Genomic DNA, 24,093 nt, shown 5'->3' with positions numbered 1-24,093 from the left:
CAGAAACAGAGCACAAGCAGGAGAGGGGCAGAGAGAGAGGAGACACAGAATCTGAAGCAGACTCTAGGCTCTGAGTTGTCAGCACAGAGCCCAACATGGGGCTCGAACCCACCAACCGTGATATCATGATCTGAGCTGAAGTTGGATCCTTAACTGACTCAGCCACCCAGGTGCCCCACTACTGATCTAGTTCTAATTTACTCAACAAGAATAAAAGCCTGTCAGAATCTCTTAAAATTAGCAACATCAATAAAGTCATTCCTCATCGTAAAAAATTATTTTACTTGTAAAATAAGTAAGTGCCTCCCAATGATTATCTTTTGAATATATTTTTAAAAATTATCTTTAAAATCTTATTTACTTTTAGAACAGATAATACATCCTCATGACTAAAAAATGAAAAGGCACAGGGGTGCCTGGGTAGCTCAGTTGGTTAAGCATACGATTCTTGATTTCAGCTCAGTTCATGATCTCATGGTTTGTGAGATCCAGCCTCAAATCAGGCTCTCTGCTGACAGTGTGGGGCCTGCTTGGGATTCTCTCTCTCTCCTACTCTCTGTCTCTCTCTGCCCCTCTCCCCCTCATGCATGCTCTTTCTCTTTCTCTCAAAATAAATAAACATTTTTTTAATCAAAAGGTACAAAAGACTATATTATGAAAAGTCTCCCTCCTGCTATCCAGTTGTCCTTCCTAGCAGCAATCAATTGATGATATTAGTTTCTTTTAAATTCTTCCAGGGATAATTTTTGCATATGTAAGCAATGTATATATATATATTACTACCATCACTTCTTACGGGAATGTTTGTATGCAATACACATTATTTAGGACTTTGCTTTTTCACTTAAGAATAGATCTTTTTTGAAAAATTGTTCACGTTTATTTATTTATTTTGAGAGAGAGAGAGAGCATGAGAAGGGGAGGGGCAGAGACAGAGGGAGAGAGATAGAATCCTAAGCAGGCTCTGCACTTTCAGTACAGAGCCCAACAAGGGGCTTGATCTCACAAACTGTGAGATCATGACCTGACCTGTAATCAAGAGCTGGTTGCTCAACTGACTAAACCACCCAGGAGCCCCCCTCTTTTTAATTTTTTTTTTAAATGTTTACTCATTTTTGAGAGACAGAGCATAAGTTGGGGAGGAGCAGAGAGAGAGGGAGACACAAAATCTGAAGCAGGCTCCAGCTCTGAGCTGTCAGCACAGAGCCTGATGTAGGATTCAAACTCACGAACCCTGAAATCATGACCTGAGCTGAAGTTGGATGCTTAACCAACTGAGCCACCCAGGCAACCCCCAACTTTTTTTTTTTAATTTTGGAGAGAGAGAGAGAGTGGGGGAGAGGGGCAGAAGGAGAGAGAGAGAGAGAGAGAGAGAGAGAATCTCAAACAGGCACCCCATGCTCAGCATGGAGCCAGAGTTGGGCTCGATCCCACAACCCCAGGAACATGACCTAAGGTGAAATCAAGAACTGGACACTCAACCAACTGAGCCATCAGATGCTCCTCATTTAACAATAGATCTTGAAGATCATTCCATACCACTAAAGAACTTGCTTATTCTTTTTTGTGGCAGCAGAATATGTATTGTAGGAATACACTGTTTTTTGCCAGTTTATTGATAAGCTGTTTATTAATAAACATTTAGGTTTTTTGCCATCTTTTGTTATTATAAAGAAAGCTTGTTAGAAGTGGAATTTCTGAGTAAAAGGGAATGTGCATTTAAAAATTTGATAGGGGTGCCTGGGTGGCTCAGCTGGTTAAGCGTCTGACTCTTGGTTTCAGCTCAGGTCACGATCTCATGGTTTGTGGGTTCAAGCCCTGCATCAGGTTCTGCACTGGCAGTGTGGAGCCTGCTTGGGATTCTTTTTCTCTCTCTCCTCTCTCTGCGCCTCTCCCACTCGCGCTCTGTCACTCTCAAAAATAAATAAATAAATAAATAAATAAATAAATAAATAACTTTTTAAAAATTATTTTAAAAATTTGATAAATATAACCCTCAAGGGGCACCTGGCTGAGCTCAGTCGGTTAAGGGTCAGACTTCCGCTCAGGTCATGATCTCATGGTTTGTGGGTTCAAGCCCCGCGTCGGGCTCCGTGCTGACAGCTCAGAGCCTGGAGCCTCCTTTGGATTCTGTGTCTCCCTCTCTCTCTCTCTCTGCCCCTCTCCCCCACCTCACTTTGTGTCTCTCTCAAAAATAAATAAACATTAAAAAAAAAAAAAAACCTCAACTTGTCTTCCATAGAAATTGTTCCAACTTACACTCCCAGCAACAAAATAGAAGAGTACTTGTCAAATTGCCCCTGCCATTCTGTGTCTTACCAGTCTTGTGTCTTACCAGTGTCTTATACTGTCTTATAGTGTCTTATAGTGTCTATAGTGTCTTATAGGGTCTTATAGTGTCTTACCAGTCTTGTAGATCTTAATCAATCTGATAGATGAAAAATAGCATTTCAAGCAAATTTCAATTCATATTTCTCTTATTAAAAGTAAGAATGATCATTAAAGAGCCATTTCTATGTTCTTCATATATATACGTATTTATATAAAGTTTTATTTAAGTTTATTTATTTTTGAAAGAGAGAGAGAGAGACAGAGCACAAGTGAGGAAAGGACATAGAGAGAGGGAGACACAGAATTGGAAGCAGGCTCCAGGCTCTGAGCTGTCAGCACAGTGCTCAAACTCATGAGCCATGAGATCATGACCTGAGCCAAGTCAGACGCTTAACTAACCGGCTGAGCCACCCAGGTGTCCCTATATTTCTTTTTCTATTAACTATCAGTTTATGTTTTTTGCACATTGTTTCCCTTTGGATTTTTGTTCTTAATGATTTCCACTGTGTATATAAATATGAAAATTATCAATTTCCTATGATATGAAATGCAAACATGCTTATAGTCATTTGTTATCTCACTCTTCTTAAGGTAGTTTTTGCCCTACAAACATTTTTTTTTATTTCTGCATAGTTAAATTTATCAATCTTTTATAGCATCCAAGTTTGTTTTGTAATTTTTTTAATGTTTATTCAGTTTTGAGAGAGACAGCGTGAGTAGGGGAGAGGTGGGGGACGGGGGTGGACAGAGGATCTGAAGTGGGCTCTGTGCTGATAGCAGTGAGCCTGATGTGGGGCTCCAACTCACGAATCATGAGATCATGACCTGAGCTGAACTGACTGAGCCACCCAGGCACCCCTATATATATTTTTTCCCCTGTATTTCTTTTTAAGTAGGCTCCACACCCAACATGGAGCCCAACACAGGGCTTGAACTCACGATCCTGAGATCAAGACCTGAGCTGAGATCAAAGGTCAGATGCTTAACCAAAAGGTCAGATGCTTAACCAACTGAGTCATGCAGGCCTCTCTTGTTCTGTATTTCAAAAGCCCTTACTCACTTTGAGATTATAAAAATTTCTCCCATGGTTCCATCAAGTACTTTTTAGTTTCATTTTTTTTTTACATTTAAATCTTTGATGTATGAAATTTATCTTGATAAATAGTGTGAGATGTAGATCCAAGTTAAATTTTTCTAGATGGCTATGCAGTTATTCTAACACCAAAAACAATACTACCTTTTTTTAGTGACCTAAAAATTAACTTTATCATATAAATTCCAATGCATGTTTGGATACATTTTGGATTTTCTATTCTGTGCCATTGATTACAGATCAACTGTGGCTTCATTCTTTCTTGATGGCAGAACCCTAATTTTTTTTAATGGTGATTTTCCTCCTCTACCACCAGGTCCTCAGGTAAGGTGACTAAGGTAAGTCACTAAGGTGACTCCCAGATCAGACATAGAGACTAACTCATGATTGGCCAAAGCTAATATTGGTAGTCTTATTCTCTTTGTTATTTGTTGGTTTATTCATGGCCAGTAGGACTTTAGGGAAAGTCTATTGGGTGGCTACTACAAATAATAGGAATCAGTTAGACTTACAAGGAGAGGTGTATGGTTGGTAGTTGGACATATAAATATGAAATTCAGAACAGAGGTCCAGAATGGAGGTGTAATTTGGGGGATTAACTCTGCATAGATCATATTTAAAGTAATGTGATGGGATAAGATCCAAGGAGCAAGTATAAATGGAAAGGATAAAAGGTCAAAGTGTTGACTGGGGCAGTGTTTAGAGGTCAGAGAAATATGAAGAAACCAGGAGCATCAGTGAGATAGAAGAAGAACCAGAGGAGTGGAATGCCATGGTAGCCAAGGAGAAAGAAATGTTTAGTGCACATGGCAGGTCAAGTAACTGTAAGAATTGACTGTTAATAAATGATCTCACTGGTGGCCTTGATACAAGCATTTCAGTGGAGTGGTAGAGGACAGGGTCCCACAGAAAATGGGAAAAATGAAGTCAAGACATCAAGGAGTACAGTACAGGCCACCTTTATGAGACATTTTGCTGTAAATAAGGGTAGAGAAATGGGACAGGCTGGAGAATCAGGCTGAGAGCTGCACGGTCAAGCTGGGTCAAGAGACGTGTTTTTGTTTTTACTTTTGTTTTTTGAGATGGAAGAGATAAATCCATGTGGGTATGTCAATGGAAAAGACAAATAACAATGATATAGAAGAGAGGAAGAATTTCTGGACAGATGTCTTTGAGGAAATGAAAACATGTGGGACTTGGCATTATGCTGCTCAAAGTGTGATCTGTGGATTAGAGATGGACTGTGAACAGCTTGTTACCAGTTTATGGTAGAAACTGAGAGTAAATATTTAGAAACCTTTATTGCAAGTTGATAGAAAAAATTTAGACTGTAGGATCTAATAATGAAAAGTCTGACCTAGCATTGTCAAATTCATAGAGACAGAAAGTAGAATGGTGGTTGTCAGTTGGGTAGAGGAGGAGAGAATAAGGGGTTATTGTTTAATGGGTACAGAATTTCAGTTTTGCAAGATGAAAATAGTTCTGGAGCTGGTGGTTGGTGGTAGCACAACGATGTGAACGTACTTAGTGCCATTGAACTGTACACTTAATAATGGTGAAGATGATAAAAAAAAATTATCTGGGCTTATTTTGTATGTCTGCTTTTAAATTTAATTTGTTCTAGTAGTTAGTCTTTATTGCATTTTGCTAAAATTAGGTTTGAGATTGGAAAAAAAAGTCCTTTATTTTATTTTTTAAATATTTAAAAATCTTTATTTATTTTTGAGAGAGAGAGAGAAAGAGACAGTGTGAGTGGAGGAGGAACAGAGATAGAGGGAGACACAGAATCCAATGCAGGCTCCAGGCTCTGAGTTGTCTGCACAGAGCCCTACACAGGGCTTGAACTCACTAGCCCTGAGTTCATGACCGGAGCGGAAGTCAGATGATTAACTGACTGAGCCGCCCAGGCGCTGCCCCCCCCATCGCCCTCCAAAAAAAAAAAGTCTTCCAGCATAGGTAGTTTGAGAAGAACTAAGGAGGGTTTGACCTCAGTTAAAAGTCAAACGGTTCATGCCTACTAAGGAAAGGAAGGCAGAATGTAGAAGCAGAGTTACAGGCAGAGCAGTCAGAGGTTGACTAGAAGTCATGGTGGCTAGAAGTCATGGTGACTGGTGGGGAACTTGTAGATGTTCTCTTTTTCTTTTCTTTTCTTTTTTCTTTTCTTTCTTCTTCTTTTTCTCAGTGAATTGGTAGCAAAATCATCAGTTAAGTGAGGATGAGGAAGGAACGTTTAAACCTTTTTTTTTTTTTTAACGTTTTTATTTATTTTTGAGACAGGGAGAGACAGAGCATGAACAGGGGAGGGTCAGAGAGAGGGAGACACAGAATCTGAAACAGGCTCCAGGCTCTGAGCTGTCAGCACAGAGCCTGACTCGGGGCTTGAACTCACGGACCGTGAGATCATGACCTGAGCCGAAGTCGGCCGTTTAACCGACTGAGCCACCCAGGCACCCCAAGGAAGGAACGTTTAAAAAGAGATGTGAAATAGTCATCTAGTAGGCTGGGACAGTGTGTGGAATTGGAGAAATGTAGTAGTATAGCTAAACATTAAGGGCCTATTTGAGGATAATGATTATCAAATTTAAAGAGAGCCAAGTCAGTATGATTCTGGATTTTTTTCCACTCTCCCCGGTTTTGCTGCAGGTTCAGGATTAGATTTCATCAGGTGAGTACAAGGAAAGGATTGAAGAAATGAAGGCTAATACCTAGGCTTTTGTTTGTTTGTTTATTGAGAGAGAGAGAGAGAAAGACAGCACGTGTGTGCATGCAAGCGTGAACAGGGGAGGAACACAGAGAGAGAGGGAGAGAGAGAGAGAATCCCAAGCCAACTAGTGCTGTCAGCTCAGAGCCCAATATAGGGCTCAATCTCAGGAACAGTGAGATCATGACCTGAGCCAAAATCAAGAGTAGGAGGCTTAACTGACTGAGCCACGCAGCTGCCCTGGAATGATTTTCATGATGGACAACAGAATCTAAACTCAAGAACTTTCAAGGAGGGAAAGTGACACAGAAGGGCCATGTAAGGAAGGGTGAAAAGATAATAGGATCAGTGGATTTTGAGTCTTGGAGAACGAGTTGAAGCAGTTTTGGAGTGGGGTATTAGAGGAAGAGAGCTAGAAATGAAGGGATTTGTGATGGGAGAGCCAGATAATTAAAATTGAGATTATAGAGGCGTTACAATGATTGGATATGATAAGATCTAAGGTAAGAGCATGGAAATGAGAGACTGAGGCAAGGGTGATCTCTAGTGGAGAAGAGCCTGAGAGGTGAAGGCATTGCAAGAATTACCTACTAGGGCACAGATCACCCATAATTATGACAATGGTAGTAAATGACAATGAACCAGAAACGCAGGGTCTATAGGTTACAGAAACGAGTTAGTGCTCTAATTTCCTGTTATGACGTAATATTTAAAACTCTTATTTTTTAAAAGGCTAGGATTTGAGGCTCCTTTAAGGACCTAGCAGGGGGAGAACCCAGAGGTCAGGCGCGCGGTCGGGACTCCTCCGCTGAGTCTGCGCAGTGAGAGCGGAGGCGGGGCCAAGCTCAGGCTCGCCATGGGGGCGGGCCATGCGGGGGCGGAGTCTGTGCTCCGGATCGGGCTGCGGCTGCGGCTGCGGCTGCTGCACTTCCAGCTTCTGAGGGAAGGAGGCCGAGGCCTGGGCCAAGCCCGGAGCCGCCGCTCCCCGGAGCCTCCTGGAGCCTCCGCGCCGGCTCAGCCTGGGGGCGGGCTCAGGCCCAGCCCGCCGCCGAACCCAGGACAGAGGCTGCACGCCCGAGGACCAGGCCGGCGCAGCCATGGTGAGGGAGCGAGGCCTGCCTAAGCTGCAGCCGCAAGCCACCCTAGCCCCCGCGGCCTGCCCCTCCCTAGCTCTGATGTCCCCTCTGCCCCCTGCCTTTACTTCGCTCCCTTGTTACTACCCCCTCGGCGCCTCGCTTCTCCTTCCCCCTGTTCCCCGGCCACCTGCTGGGGTGACATACCCCCCCATCACCCCAGCGCTCTCCTTCCCGGTGACACCCTTTTTCATCACCTCCAGTGACAGCTTTCTCTGTCCCCTTTGCCGCCCCCTCCTCGTCCTTTAACCCGACCTTCCTTTTCTCTTACCATTTTGCCTTTTTCTCTGTTTTGGGATCTCTACTCTCTTTTTCCTGTTTTCGCTCCGGCTCTTGGCTCTTGCTTCTTACTCCCTTTCATCATTTTATCTCTACTGCCCCCTCCTCTTCGTATCCTTTCTCCCCTTCGTCCTCTACCAGCCACATTTCCTCTCCCCCTTAATCGGATGTCCTCTCTCCCCCGCTCTCACAGCTGTCCCCATTTCCTTCTAAGGCTTCAGGGGTCTCTGCAGAAACAATTCGAGGGCGATTGCTTCCCAGGAACAGTGGGGCTGGTAGATTCATAGGCTTTCTTCTTCCTTTTCTTTTTTGTAAAGGGAAAGGAGGAGATGGGAAGTATTGGGGAGAGCCTGGACGCCTTATTGCCTAATGTTATTGCAAAACCTGGGTGATAGTGTGTTTTGGAGTGAAGCATGGGGTGAGGGCTGGCATCTGTACTATGACCTTTTGAGATATCCAGCCTTTTGTCAAATAATTAAACATGTTTTGAAATGTATTTTTATCTTGTGTGTCTTTTAGTGTGAAGGTACAGTTTGGGAAGTTTAAAAATATTTATTTACAGGCTTGACTGTTGCTCAGAGCAAATGGTTTGTGTTTGTTTGGAGGCAGAGACCAGGGCATCAGAAGACTGAAAATCAGGTTGGCAGATTGTGACAATCTCTTTGATACCTTCTGATACCATCGTTTGTTTTGCTCTTTCTGTCTTTAGTTGGGAGACCCTGATATTTGCACATTTTCTCCTTCCTGTTTCAAAATAAGTTGAGGCTTCAGTTGGTTTTTCATTGAGTTGGGTTACACATGGTTTGCAGTACATTTAATGAACACATTGCCCTATCATATATAGCAATCTAAATTTTGGTCCCTGGGAGGAATAAGACATTCCTGATAGTCATGTTCTCCTAGGAGGTTAGTCAATTTTTGTTTTTCCTCCATTCGTTTTAGGAAAGTGGTTTATTATAAAATCATTTAATCTGGTAACTTCCCCTGACTACATTTTTACGTTATTCTTTGTCTACCTCTACAACAACCCTTCACATATAAAACCCATCACACTATCTTTGTGTGTTAACCTGTTTCTCCCCCTGAAATGTGGGTTTTTCTAGGCAGCAATGTGCCTTACTTATTCCTGTTATTCCCAGCCCCCAGGCCACATACATGGTTGAATGATTCACTTTGTGGCCTCGTTTTCCTATCTGACAAGTATGATTTTAAACTGAAATTTGAGGCAACTAGGGACTACATAGAAAGAGTGAGTTTGAGAATTTTATTTTTGGTTCAAAAAATAAATTTAGTAAGATGGGATGATCACTTTAGAATAACACACCAAAGAGCTGTCCTGCCTAACACACCAAATTTCTAGGTTTTTCGAAGTGTTGGCCCTCCCACTGAAAATGAATTTATGAGAACAGAGGGAGAAGATTTAAACTCTTTTTGGGTGTTTAGGATCCAGAAGTGTCATTTGAGCTGGGCCTGAAAGATGAATGTGATTATGATAATTTGGGGAAGGCACAGAATGCTTTGTTGTGAATGTGAGTAGAAAGTAATGAGAGTATATTGTAGGTAGCAGGATCATCTTTGTTTAGCATGGAGAGATGGGGAAATGAGGATGTATAGTAGGAAATGTAACTGGAACGGTATATTAGAATGACAGTAATTTCAACTTTGCCTGTAACTAACTTGATTTTCTTTACTTGTTTAAACACATACATACAGGGGAAGGGTGTATGTCTGGAAAAAGTGAAGAGAATGCAAAATAATAGCTTATGAGCTAAGAATTGTCTTTAGAGGCTACTCTATTGTGCAATATATGTAGTAGGCAGTGAGTAAATAGAGTTAAACATTATAAAGCTTTGTATTTTAGATTTTTCAAATTTTTCACTGTTGTGTTTTGAATAGTTGTCTAAGACAAGGGTTCTCAGATTTTACCATAAATCAAAATCAGCTGGAAGGCTGTGCCACCACTTCCTGAGTTTGATTTATCAGATTGGAATCGGGCCTGATAGTTTACATTTCTAACAAGTACTCATGTCATGCTGATGTTTCCGTTTTGTGACCAACACTTTGAGAACCTCTGGTTTAAGGTGTAGTTCTTTTTTTTCCTAATTTTTTTTGAGTGCCATTGACTGTGTTGGCACTGGGGTATTACAAATAACAGAACAGATATGGACCCTACCTTTTTGTATATTGTGTGTGTGGACAATATAGACATCAAGCAAAAAGAGTAATCTTAAATGTGAAGAGTGCTAAGAAAAGTTGTGGGATCATGGTAGGGGGTAGTCAGGGCTGGCTTCTCAGAGGATTTTACTTTCAGGAAGGAAACCAAAGGATTAAGTTATAGGAGTTGTATTGTGGAAAACCACATAGAAGGAATAGCACAGTAAATGACCTGTGGTGGTACTCTCTCTTGCCTCCTTAACTCTGCATATCCTGCAGTCCTCAGCTCAAGGAACTCAGGGAAACCTCATCTGCCCCACTAACTCCTCAAAGAAAAATCCTAAGTCACAACCCCTCCATTGTGTAACCAACCCTCTTTCATAGAATACATATCAATTGTAATTATAATGAGAACTAGTCATAAATGCTAAAAAGTAATAAATCAGGGTAAAATATAAAATGACATTGTATAGTTGACCCTTGAACATTACCCTTGGGGGCATCGACCCCTGTGCAGTCAAAAATCCCAATATAATTTTTGTTCCCCAGAAACTTAACTACTAATAATAGCCTATTGTTGACTGGAAGCCTTACTGATAACATAGTCAATTAATATATATTTTGTATGTTGTATGTATTTTATACTGTATTCTTATAATAAAGTAAGAGAGAAACAATGTTACTAAGATAATCATAAGGAAGAGAAAATACATTTTTTCTAAGTTTACTTATTTTTGAGAGAGACGAGAGTGAACAGGGGAGGGGCAGAGAGAGAGAAAGAGAGAGAGATGGTGCAGAACCTGATGTGGGGCTCAGACTCATGAACCATGAGATCATGACCTGAGCCAAAACCAAGAGTCAGATGCTTAATGGACTGAACCATCCAGACACCCCAGGAAGAGAAAATACATTTATAGTATCGTACTGTAAAAAATCTGTGTATAAGCGGACCCACAGAGTTCAGACCCATTCTGTTTAAGGGTCAAAGGTATATGAGTGTGTGGCAACTATTTTAGATAGTCTAGTTAGGCTAATATTTATTGAAAATGTGTTAAGTACTTTATATATTTTATCTCATTTAATCATCATAGCAACCCAATGAGAAAAGTACTAGCTCTGTGAAGGTAGAGACCATGTTTTGTTTGGCTCACAGTTGTATCTTTAACACTCACATAGTGCCTGGTGCATTTTAAGAGCTCAATAAATATTTTTTAAGTGAATGAATGACTTTGGGGATGATCATAAAATCAGAGAGGCATTGTTGAGAAAGGAATGTTTGAATCGGGGGTTTTAACAAGTGGGATTTTGTTGGGTAGGAGTTTGGGAAGGAAGGCCATTCTTGGCAAAGGGACCAGCTTGAGCTTAAAAACTAGGACAGAAGCAGGCATGATGTATTCTGGAAAATATATGGCTTTACTATTGAGGGTGCAGGAGATGAGACTAGGTGAGCCTAGGGTCAGATCATGGAGGACCTTGAGTCATAAGCTCAGGAGTTTTAGCCTCACTATAAAGACCCAGAGTGCCTTGAAAGGTTTTCTTGTGTGAAGGAGTATCATAATTAAGAGATTTTGAAGGTTATCACTCTAAATCAGTATGAAACATGATGGGGGGGGAGCTATTGCAGTAGTCTAGGTGAAATGTAAGTGTATGAACTTTCACTCTAGGCTTATTGTGGTGGTGATTTAAATTGGAGGAAGGAGAATATAAGGAAGTAAAGTGTGAAGATCTGGCATACACTTTTTGGCTACGTGACTTTTCCATAGAGGCATTACTGTGGAGTTGTAGAAGCACAGACTCACTAACAGCTTTGCAATTTTGCTCACTGGGCCTCAGTTTTTATATATGTTGCCGTTAAGGATTTATGAGAATATTAAAACAGAGTAAATTTACTCAACCAAAGACTTTATTTATGTAGAGTATGTCTTCCAAAGGTCATATATTAGGTCACCGAAAGAGAATCAGTACTTCCCAACCTTATTTAATTTTTTTAATGGATTTTGTGTGGTATAAGAAAGGAGAAATTTTGGGGTGCCCGGCTGTCTTAGTTGGCAGAGCATGTGGAACATGTGACTCTTGATCTCATGAGTTCGAGCCCCATGTTGGGTGTAGAGATTATTTAAATAAATAGAAGATTAAAAAAAAAGTAATTTTAAGTAAAATATACTTTATTTTTAAATTATTTATGTAGTTTAATAATACATTGAACAAAACATATTAAAACAAATTTCAGCCTTTTCCTATTTAACAAATGACACGTTAATTAAGATAAAGCACTATTTGTCATATTTTAAAATGAATATATTGCAGTGTAGATTGAAATTATGTTTGTGGCATCAAAATAGATACAAAATGACTTTTTAACCTTAAATTTGGAATCCTTGCATTTTTGTACTTAAAAAAATCAAAAGGTTTTGTGCTGTTCTGTTTTATTTCTAACAACTTAAAAGAATTTTTTTTAACTTTATTTATTTATTTTGAGAGAGAGAGAGAGAGAGAGAGAGATTGCACACAAGTGGGGAAAGGGCAGAGAGAGGGACAGAATCTCAGGTGGGCTCTGTTTGCACTGATGGCTCAGAGCATGATGGCGGCCCAAACTCACAGACTGTGAGATCATGACCTGAGGCGGGATCAAGACTGGATGCTTAACCAACTGCGCCACCCAGGCGCCCCTGTTCTGTTTCATTTCTAAATGACAAAATAAAAGGAATGGTATTAAGCTGCTACTTGCAAGCCTGTTTCCACAAATAAAACATTGGAAGTATAGTTCATTTCCAATAAATGAAGAGTCAAATTGAATATAACTATTACCACATTTCTTGTTTTTAAGTTTTTATTTTAATTCCAGTTAGTTAACATACAGTGTCATATTATTTGCAGTTGTACAATTTGGTAATTCAGCAGTTCTGTAAATCACCCTGTGCTCATCACAGGTGCAGTTCTTAACTTCCATCACCTATTTAACCCAAACCTTAACCCTCTCCCCTCTGGTAACCGTCAAATTGTTCCCTAAAATTAAAAGTCTGTTTCTTGCTTTGACCCTCTCTCATTTTTTTCCTTTGCTTTTTGGTTTTGTTTCTTAAATTCCACATATGAGTGAAATCATTCGGTATTTGTCTTTTTCTGACTTATTTTGCTTAGTGTTATACTCTTGAGCTCTATGGCAAAGTTTCATTCTTTTTCATTATTTTTTATGGCTGGAGATATAGATATCTCACACGGTCTTTATCTGTTCATCAATTGATGGACACTTGACACTTGGGCTACTTCCACGTGTTGGGTTGTAAATAATGCTGCTATAAACATAGGAGTGCCTGTATTCCTTTGAATTAGTGTTTTTGTATTCTTTGGGTAAGTACCCAGTGGTGGGATTGATCGTTGGGTAGTTCTGTTTTTAACTTTTAAAGTGATACTTCGCTCTTAATTTTTTTTTTTTTTTAACGTTTGTTTATTTTTGAGACAGAGAGAGACAGAGCATGAACAGGGGAGGGTCAGAGAGAGGGAGACACAGAATCCGAAACAGGCTCCAGGCTCTGAGCCGTCAGCACAGAGCCCGACGCGGGGCTCGAACTCACGGACCGCGAGATCATGACCTGAGCTGAAGTCGGCCGCTTAACCAACTGAGCCAGCCAGGCACCCCATCTCTTAATTTTAACAACATTGAAAATAGTAGATATTTTCAAGATTTTATTGTGTACAGAGCATACGTGGTATGCATGTGAATTTATGGACTCTACCATACTTAAGGAGTCTGCAGTTTGGGTCCCGCTAGTTTATAGTGGTCCTATAGTGTTGCTAGGGCTGCACAAATTGTACTGTAGAGCTCAGGTGGCAGCTATAATATGGACACCAATGGGTCTACGAAGATCTGTATCCTGGGTACTTGGCAGTGTCTAGCACATAGTAGGGTTCAGCAAATAGTTGTTAAATGAATGTGTTTTGCATATAATACTAGGACCCTTATTATCTTTTAATCTAATGATCTAATCATTTTATGAGAAAAGTCTGCAGGCTCAGTAATACTGAGTACACATTATGTGTTTTTTGTGCTTCTGAGTTTTGTTTACACTGTTCCTTTTGTCTAGGATGCTGTCTTCTTTCTTGACTTTTTGACTTTGAGTGTCTCCTTAAGACCTATCTCCTTTGTGAAGCCTTCAGTTACCTCCAGGCATCCTTGGGTTACTCCTTTCTTTGTGTCTCTCTTGTACTTTGTACTGTTTGTTAAGGAGCGTGGCTGCCTCTCCAGATTGTGAGCTCTCTGAGGACAAGGACAGTAGTGTTTTTCAACTTCATGTTTTAAGCATTTAGCATAATGCCTGAGACATAGTAAGTAAATAAATATTTGTTCAGTAAAAGAGTATGTGTACTTTGTAGAGAATTGCCTAAGGTAATGTTAACTGAGATGTGAGTTACGAAAAGGAAAGAAAGATGAAATACTCTGCACAGGTCCCCTGAGAGGAAAAAGAGGTTTGATGGGCAAGAAATGTTGGATCAGATACTTTCTCTTACTAGCCTCCAAGAGGTGCTTTTGACCTAGAATAAATGTTTCTGTCCAGAAGAGTTCAACAGGAAGACTTGGGGAGGAAGCCAGATGATTTTGAGATGAATTGCCAAGCAATGTCTTTTTGTATAAACACTTTCCAATTATTTGTCTATAATTTGTGGCGATGCCCTTCCAGAGAATAGCATATTTAAACACAGATAGTAAAGAATCAGTTACTGGTAAATCTAGAGGGGTGGTTAATTATTTAAACATTTTGTTAGCTCTGTGTAAAGATCTTTTGTTTTTCTTTTCCTATCATTAGTTCTCCTTTGTACAAACATTTTTCTTAGCTCTCCAGCATCTTAATGCCTGTTCAATGTCATATTCTCCTTTTCTAAGGACATTTTTTAAGCTTGAATGTTCTTGGTTATATAATGTCAGGGTTTTTTTCCTTTTCATAGACCTTGTAACCTTTGGCAAATCATTTCACCTGTGTATGCCTTCATTTAAAAATTTCTCAAATGGAAAAGTTGTGTTAAATCTTCTCTGTGATCCCTTCTACCTCTTAAAAAATGTGGTAAGATTCTAGCCAGTTAAAGGTAAGTTGTTATATAGTAGATACATTCTGTTAGCTATCGTACTAAGGGGTCAGGGCACTTGAGCTCTTAATCTCCATGAATATATTACCAACTTTTCACACCACTTCATTCCATTATGTTAAAATTTGAATAGTACTGTAGTATTTTAAAGGCATTTTCATATACGTCCCATTTATTCTTCATGACCATTTTGTGAAGTAGTCAAGATAGAAGTTTAGCATCAATTTTACAGGTAATAAAACTGAGAAGTTAATTTATTTTCCTGAGATCACACAGCTAGTAAGTAGCAGAGCCAGAACTGACTGCAGGCCAATGTTCTTTCCATTATTAACCTGGCTTCTCTGTTTACCATATTATATTTCAAAACTCATGTTAGTAGTTAGGAGAAAAATAATGCTGAAGTATCTGTTTGAATTAGCGATTCCTAGGATCTATTCATATGTTCAGTGATTACTGACCTGAATTTTTGTTTTGTTTCTTAGACTGTTTTATTACAGGAGTTAAAATGGAAGAGAAGGGTATTTATTTACCTTTCTAGGCCTTGATCTTTTTAAGTAGAACTCTAGCTCCTTGCCCTTTAGCACATAGTTGTTTGCCACACTGGCCAGGCCTTGAAGTGATACGTACAAGAAGCTTGTCTTACCTGTGTTTTCATTTGGCATCCAGGGATTTAGAAAAATAAGACCCTATAGTCCATGCCAAATAGTTCTATAAATCTGTACCCTTAGGCACAATATATCTGTGCCCTTGGTATTACCTTCCTTCTTCATTTATAAAATGATTGTGTTTGGGGAAGGAGAAGGTAAAAGGTTTAGATCATATCTAAGGTTATCTTAGATGTTTATTGCTAGAAGTTTGACTTGGTTGAATCAGTAGTAGAAAATACAAAAAAACAAACAAACAAACAAAAAACCCCAAAACCAATAAACTAAGAAGAGATTTCCCATGGAGTACTACTAAAATAAGGAGTCAAAGATTGTCCAGTATCTGAACTTTCTTATACCTGTGAACTCAAATGACACTTGTGTGCCTTTCATTCCCAGTCTTTAATTTCAGGCCTGGACTTAGGACTTAATATTTCTCTGTGGGCATACAGTCTTTTTATCTAGGAGTTAAAATTATCTTAAGTACATCTAACAATAAATTTGTGCTTGATTGTTCATTTGTTCACTCAATAAACATTTAGTGCCCACTGTAATAGGCATTACTTTAGGCTCTGGGAATGCAGCAGTGAATAAAACAGTTCTATTGAGTTTATCTTCTATAATAATAGGTAATATTTACTGAGCAGTTAATATATCAGTCACTGTTCTAAGTGTCTTCCACTTAGAATTTATTTAATTCTGACAATACTCCTATGATATAGGTACTGTTATTGTCTGCATTTTGCAGATCATTAAACTGAAGCACGGGGAGATTAGGTACTTTGCCTAAGATTATATTGTTTTGTGAGTGGTAGAACTGGCACTTTAAACTAGGCAAGCTGACTCTCAAACCACCACTTTTCAGAACAGTATTACACAATCCTTCAGGGAGATGTCAATAACAATTTTATTTTTAATCATAAAATTGTCAAGTTTGTAATCTTTGTAGTCACCTGGTTTTTGTCCCAGTCTTAAGAAAAAAAAAATCATCCAGGGATACAAAAAAAAAGGAGCACTATCAGAGCCATTTGTCTTCTCTTGGAAGATTTGTCAGGTTTAGGAACATTTCAGGTATGTTGAGCCTGACTCACATGAGTTGGAACTGAGACAGCTACAAAAAGCCAGGATCCTAAAATGTCTACACCGTTAGTGAAAAGGTAGCATAAAAAATAAATATCTGTTTGGGGTGCCTAGGTGGCTCAGTCAGTTAAGCGTCCGACTTCGGCTCAGGTCATGATCTCACGGTTCGTGGGTTTGAGCCCTGCGTTGGGCTCTGTGCTGACAGCTCAGAGCCTGGAGCCTGCTTTCGATTCTGTGTCTCCCTCTCTCTCTGCCCCTCCCCTGCTCACACTCTGTCTCTCTTTCTCTCAAAAATAAATAAACATTAAAAAAAATTTTTTTTTTAAATATCTGCTTGATGGTGTAGGGAGACAAAGAGGGTTATTTGTCTTGACATGGACTCTGCATGGGAAAAATCTCTCGAGAATTTACAACCAAGAACCTGCTGTCCTACGTGTCTGAAACCTAAATTTATATTACTTGCGTGAGATCATGGCTAGTAAGAAAGGAATATTTACTGAATAATTACTCTGTCAGGCATTGTGTTATGGGCTTTGAACATACTTTCTCACTTCATCCTGACAACAGCATCATGAGGTAAGTACCAATATTACCCCATTGTACCAAGGACAGAACTGAGGGTCAGAAAAGCTAGATAGTTTACAGTTAAACACCACTAGAATTCAAATCTAGGTCAGTATTCTTCCTACTCACCATAATGCCTCTGGAAAGGGTACTTCATGTTTGTCCCTCAGCTTCCTTATCTGTAAAATAAAATTTGCAATATTTTCCCTTTCATTTCATAAGACTATTGTGTCAAATGAAATAAAGAATGTGAGCTTCCTTTGTTTACTGTAAGCCATTGTTACCAGCATCATCCATAAAGTATATTTTTCTTATAATTAATTAAAAGAGAGACCTCAATATTCAATGATCCTGAAAGCCCACAAGTTCTGTCTTAAGGAATTAAGGCAATTTTGATACTTTTTTGTATCAGATGTTTCCTGAAGTAGTATCATTAGGAGAAATAAAATAAGTTTTGAGACAAGTTACCATCCAGTAATTTACTAATTCATTCAAGAAATAACTTATTGGATGCATTTTATGGGGCTTTCAAGAATGAAAGAAAAGATGCCTGATCTCTTTCATTTTTTGTCATACCAGCAGTAGTGGAAGCCACAGTGCCCTCCAACAGTAGACTACAGTTGTGATATATAGACAATTTCCAGTGTCCCTCACCTTCCCACTTGGTAGGAATGAGTGGGCCACTACTTAGAATATTGAAATGCTGCTTTGCCATGACCCTGGCAACATAGTAACAGATGAAGCTTTTAAATTTATAAAACAAACCAACCTACAAAATACATAACTAAGTCATGGGAAAGGGACTGAGAATGCCTTTCCTCTAACTGAGTGTTGTATAGATGACTAAATATTTCAAGGAAAGAGAACATAAGGAAGCAAAAAAAAAAAAAAAAAAAGAGAGAGATTAAAAGAAAGCCATGAGAAGGTTTAGGAAGAGCTAATGAGTGTCAACATGAGCTTCCTCAAAGACAGACCCTGTAGCTTCCAGAATCCCTTGAGTAATGAGGTCTCTTTTTTGGTTAATTACAAGGAAAAATACACTTTATGGATGTCCCTAGTAACAACGTCTAAGAATAAAATAGTATATTCATATCCTTTATTTCATTTGATTCAATAACCTTATGAAGCGAAAGGAAAAATATTATAGATGTCATTTTGTGGATAAGGAAGCTGAGGCACAAAATGAAGTGCCTTTTCCAGAGGCTAGTAGGAGGAATACTGGACCTAGGGTTTTAAAGAGCAATAGATAAGGAGGGATCCTCTTGTTGTTGGGGTGGTATGGAGCAAGGTTCTGTAGAAATGGAAAGCCATCCAAAAAGATACACTGCTATATAAGACATATGTCTTTTATGGGGGGGAGAGAGAGAGAGATGATATCTCGGTAAGACATTTTCTTGCTATTAGAAACTAGTACTTGCCACAAAAAGTAGTCAAGTGGAAAAGCTGTCTTGAGAAACTATTCTTTTTTTCCCCTGGCTTCATTATCCCACACCCCTAACTGTGCCATGTTCTTATAAGAAGCAGCGTTTCAAAAGCAGGGAATCTGCTTACAGGTAGTTCACATATTCACAGACTCAAGTAGACAGGCATTTGCTCTGTGCCAGAGTAGGGGATATAAAAATGGGTAAGGCATGGATCTTAACTCCAGTCGTTTTCAATTTGTGAGACAGAAAGCTCCTCCTGATAGATGATGAACTGTTCTAAACATCCTTTCCTAACTCCTAGGGGCTGGCAAGTGATGCAGTTCCCCAGACTTCTCATTTTTATATCTACATACGAGAGAACTACTTAGTGTGTAATTAAGAATTACTGCAACTTAGGGGCGGCTGGGTGGCTCAGTTGGTTTCACGTCCGACTTCGGCTCAGGTCGTGATCTCATGGTCTGTGAGTTCAAACCCCGTACTGGGCTCTGTGCTGACAGCTCAGAACCTGGAGCCTACTTCGGATTCTGTGTCTCCCTCTTTCTCTGCCCCTCCCCTGCTCATGCTTGCTGTCTCTCGCGCGCTCTCTCTCTCACAAAAATAAACATTAAAAAAACCCTACAAAATTAAAAAAAAAAAAAAAATAGAGGGGCGCCTGGGTGGCTCAGTCGGTTAAGCGTCCGACTTCGGCTCAGGTCATGATCTCACGGTTCATGGGTTCCAGCCCCGCGTCGGGCTCTGTGCTGACAGCTCAGAGCCTGGAGCCTGTTTCAGATTCTGTGTCTCCCTCTCTCTCTGCCCCTTCCCCGTTCATGCTCTGTCTCTCTCTGTCTCAAAAATAAATAAATGTTAAAAAAAAAAAAAAACAACCCTACAATTTAGTAATCATAAGCTAAAGTTACCAGATTATGAGTTAACTGAAGACTAGTCTTTAATGAACAAGTTTGACACTTGGAAGCGTTCCAAAGCTCCTACTACATGTGTACAAATGTAGCTTGTTGGATTTCCTGTAATTTCTTGAGAGAGAGCTTTGTAATCAGTATATCAATAGTCTTGAGTTGGTACTTTTTTATTGTTGCTAGTTTTGTATCTTAATTATGAACTGTTATTAATTTAACTTTATTATTGGTATCATTTGTTGTGTTTTATTTGTTAAGCTAGTGTGTGGTAATGTATATTTGCATTAATAGTACTCTCCACATAAAAGTTTCCCAATTTAGGGGCACTTGGGTGGCTCAGTCAGTTAAGTGCCTGACTCGATTTCAACTCAGGTCATGAGGACCTGGGATCAAGTCCTGCATTTGGCTCTGCACTGACAGCGTGGATCCTGCTTGGGATTCTGTCTCTCAACCTCTCTCTGACCCTCCCTTGCTTGTGTTCGCGCTCTCTCTCAAAAAAAAAAAAAAAAAAAAAAAAATTGAAAAAATTGAAAAAATTTCCCAATTCAGACTTTGACAATGTATTGTTAATCAAATAGGAAACATTCATTTTCTTGTTATTAAAACAGATATTTATAAAATTTCCTTGTAATGATACTTAATTGTTAATTTCCCCCTGGAGCTTGGGAACCAAGTAAGCTGTGAATTTTTTTTGCCCCACCTAAGTGAGCCACAAACAAAAAAATTTGAGAGCTACTAACTTTCTTTGGATTCATAGTCTAGAGGGGGAGACAGCCATCTAAGAAAAAGTTATACAATAGGTGACTACAATAGAACTATATACAAACTGTAGTGTGATTACATCTGTGTGTGTTTTGGTATATGAGGAATATCATGGAGGAGTGGGCATAATGTACTGGCTTTTGTAGAAGGAACAGGAATTTGATAGATGGACAGACAGGAAAGGGCATTCTAAGAAGAGGGAACAGCATATATAAAGAAAGGGAGGCATGGCTACCACTGGTAACATTCCTTCTCTGAACATCAGTTTCCTCAACAGAAATAATGTCTATTCTCCTTAACTTACAGAGTCATGATGATTATTTTGAAAAGGTTTTATAAATTGAAGTGCTAGCTATAGCACTTCCTTCCTTCCTTCCTTCCTTCCTTCCTTCCTTCCTTCCTTCAACATTTCCAACATTTGAGAGCCTTTTGTGTCTCTTGTAGGTAATGTCACGTCAAGACCTCTTTTGACATCCTTTCATTCTAGTCATTCTTTTCCTCTGTTTTGTTCCTTCAAGGCCCTGCTCTGTAATATCTAAACGCAGGTGCAAGAGAAGATTTGTGTATATACCTAGCTTTAATAGTAGGAGAAATTCTTTAACCGCCTATATATAACTGTTTAAATCGTGACCTATGTATGTAGTCTTAACAGTATCATAATCCATGGACCATAATCCCCCGCAGCCAAAAAGTCATTTCAAAATAAGTGTAAGTCTTTATTTGTAAATTGTGGAACATTGTGAAATAGAAGGGAGTTCACAGATCTGCTTCTCAAAATTCTCTTTTTATTTCCTGTCTGCTTCCCTTATACATCATAGCTGCTCCTCTGCTTTTCTTCTGAAAACCCTCCTAAGTCTCCCTTTCCAACAGTCCATCACTAGCAGATGGTAAAACCTGTGGGGAATGTAAGACTACATTGGGAAAGGGTATAAGAGCAGTGGTAAGAAGTTACATTATGGCCAATTCAGGAATAATATGTGTGCCCATGCACGTGTGTACACATACATGTTATCATTCAAAATTAAAATATTGCAGGGGCGCCTGGGTGGCGCAGTCGGTTAAGCGTCTGACTTCAACCAGGTCACGATCTCGCGGTCCGTGAGTTCGAGCCCCGCGTCAGGCTCTGGGCTGATGGCTCGGAGCCTGGAGCCTGTTTCCGATTCTGTGTCTCCCTCTCTCTCTGCCCCTCCCCCGTTCATGCTCTGTCTCTCTCTGTCCCAAAAAAAAAAAAAAAAAAAAAAATATTGTTACTGAGTCCAATCAAATGTCTGTTTTAGTTTGAATATGAAACTATTATATTGAAAAATATCATCTTTGATAAAATGACAGTTTCTTTGTTATTTTATAATACTCGAAAAGCAGAAACAAATACAGCTTTTTTGGTTTCCATTAATTTTTATTTTTGTCTTTTTTCCATTTTTAATAATTTGATATATTCAGAAGACCATATGAAACATTTATATAAGTCATGAAACATAGTAAACAAATACCTAAAAACCTAGTATCCCAAGTTAAGAAATAGAGCATGACCACTGCCATTTTTTTCCCTGTGTGCACCATTCCTTTATGCCACTTTCCCTACCTTTGAGGTATCCTCTATCCTATTTTATTTCATGTCTTTCCCTTGCTCTTCTCTGTAGATATACGACAGCATATTATTTAATTTGGAGGCAGCTTTCTAATCTTCTGAAATGCTTTTCAGGCAATATAATTTCCTATGACTGTATAGATGTTTAATTAAAATCCTGCTGCATATATTTTTTATTTAACTTAGGTTAATACTTTATTCTTAGTGTTTTGCCATGTCTTTAAAATTTATTCAGAAACATACATATTGCTGTGTAATATTCTACAGAGTTGATACACTATGATTTGCTTACCATTTCCCCCTATTTTTTTTAAAGATTTTGTTTTTAAGTAATCTCAAAACCCAACGTGGGGCTCGAACTCACAACCCCGAGGTCAAGAGTCATGTGCTCTACTGACTGTGCCAGCCAGGCACCCCTCCCCCTATTTTAGACATTTGTATGTGTCAATTTTTTTTTTTTTTTGTCAGAAAAACTGTGATCAGTCCCTTTGTGTAAATGCCTTTGTTAATATCTCTGATCATTTACTATTTTTTAGGTAAATTCTTGGATGAAGAGGTACTGGATCAAGAGCGTGTATGTTTTAACGTTTTTTTTTTTTTTTTTTTTTTTTGGGACAGAGAGAGACAGAGCATGAACGGGGGAGGGGCAGAGAGAGAGGGAGACACAGAATCGGAAACAGGCTCCAGGCTCCGGGCCATCAGCCCAGAGCCTGACGCGGGGCTCGAACTCACGGACCGCGAGATCGTGACCTGGCTGAAGTCGGACGCTTAACCGACTGCGCCACCCAGGCGCCCCAAGAGTGTGTATGTTTTAAAGACTATTATTAAATCTTTCATATCCAGAAAAATTGTGCCTGTTTACACTCTGACCAGCAGTATTGGAGAAGACCAATCTGGGCAAACTTTATTTGAATAATTCACTGTGTCAGGATTATATCCTGTTGCAGAAAATACCATATTAACCAAAAAAATTTTTAAAAGAGCTGTGCTGTTCTTTCATACTGCAAATAGGTGTTTTTCCTATTTGCTATAGGATATTTTTTCAGCCATTGTTCAGGGACCATGTCATTCTGCCTGCTATATTTGTGATAGTTAATTATAGGGCTTAGTTAATCTCTACTGATCTATCACTCCCTCTGAGAATTTATCTATTCTTACCATTCAGTTGTCACCACTAGGGGATGCTAATTAAATCTGTATATTCAGCTCAGTTCTTTCACCAAAGCATTAGTTCCTTTTCTGTACTTGCCTAAGCAGACAGACTCCATGACTACAACAAATTCCTCTGAAGAAGTAATCCTTTGCCTAGTCTTGTCAGTTTTGTCAGTGAGGTTATGTGAGCATTAATCACTATTTCGTTTTTTATTTTTATTTTCTAACTTTTTATTTTGACAATTTAAGACTTATAAAAAGTTGCAAAAATAATACAAAGAATTCTTATGTAACAGTCACCAAAATTGCCCAAAATGTTAGCATTTTATTCCATGTGCTTTATTGTGCTCCCCTCTTGTTACACACACACACACACACACACACACACACACACACACACACACACTTTTTCCTTCCTGGTTAACTCCTTTAAATCTTGGAGTTGTTTTTGGTTTTGTTTTTGTTTTTTTTCCTTTTTATCTCAGCTTCCCTTCTTCCTACTTCCCTTCTTTACCTTAGGGTGCTATATAAGATAAGAAAAAGGGCATAATATTTGAAATTATATACCTTGATTCAAAACTCAATTCTACCACATTCTAACTGGATGAATTTGGTCATATTATTTCTGAGCTCTGGTGTCATCATATACAAAATGTCTGTTATACCAGTTCTCAAGACTGTTGTAAGGGCTAAATGAGATAATGTGTGTCAAAAGTATGCTATATGATGAATGTTGGTCAGTCCTTCAGAGAACATTTGCCTGTTTAGTAGAGTGCCAGGCATTGTGGTAGGTACTGGGGTTCAGAAATACTTACTTCATGTTGTCAATTCTTCCCTCAAATTATTTTTTACTTTTGATTGTTTTTTCCATTTTCATTGCCTCTACCCTAATCCACAGCATCATCACCTCATGTCTGAGCCATCGTAACAACCACTGGGTCCCCAAACTGTTTTTTGGAATTTGCATCAGTGCCAAACTAATAATTGTTCTGAGAGATGGTATGGTATAGTGGAAGAAGTATGGACTTCATTATCAACAGATCTGGGTTTATGTCTTGGCCCTACTTCTTAGAAATATTGTGACACTGGACAAGTCCCTTTACTGGTTCTAATTTGAATCCCTTTTCTTTCTTTTTCTTTCTTTCTTTTTTCTTTCTTTTCTTTCTTTCTTTCTTTCTTTCTTTCTTTCTTTCTTTCTTTCTTTCTTTCTTTC

At 39.1% G+C, this 24,093-nt stretch overlaps 1 protein-coding gene across 1 annotated transcript in view; it reads left to right on the top strand.

Annotated features, from left to right (window-relative positions):
- Positions 1-7,007: 7,007 nt before the first annotated feature.
- The window catches only part of ZYG11B (zyg-11 family member B, cell cycle regulator), a 92,858-nt gene continuing 75,772 nt past the window's right edge, over positions 7,008-24,093 (top strand). The window contains exon 1 of the mRNA XM_049617174.1: positions 7,008-7,225. Within this exon, the coding sequence (XP_049473131.1) occupies positions 7,223-7,225 (3 nt within the window). The 5' untranslated portion in view covers positions 7,008-7,222. The remainder of the gene's footprint in view (positions 7,226-24,093) is intronic.

This window comes from Panthera uncia (assembly GCF_023721935.1).
Source record: "Panthera uncia isolate 11264 chromosome C1 unlocalized genomic scaffold, Puncia_PCG_1.0 HiC_scaffold_4, whole genome shotgun sequence".
NCBI lineage: Eukaryota > Metazoa > Chordata > Mammalia > Carnivora > Felidae > Panthera > Panthera uncia.
The sequence above is the reverse complement of the archived record's forward strand: the minus strand, read 5'-3'. Positions and strand labels throughout refer to the sequence as shown.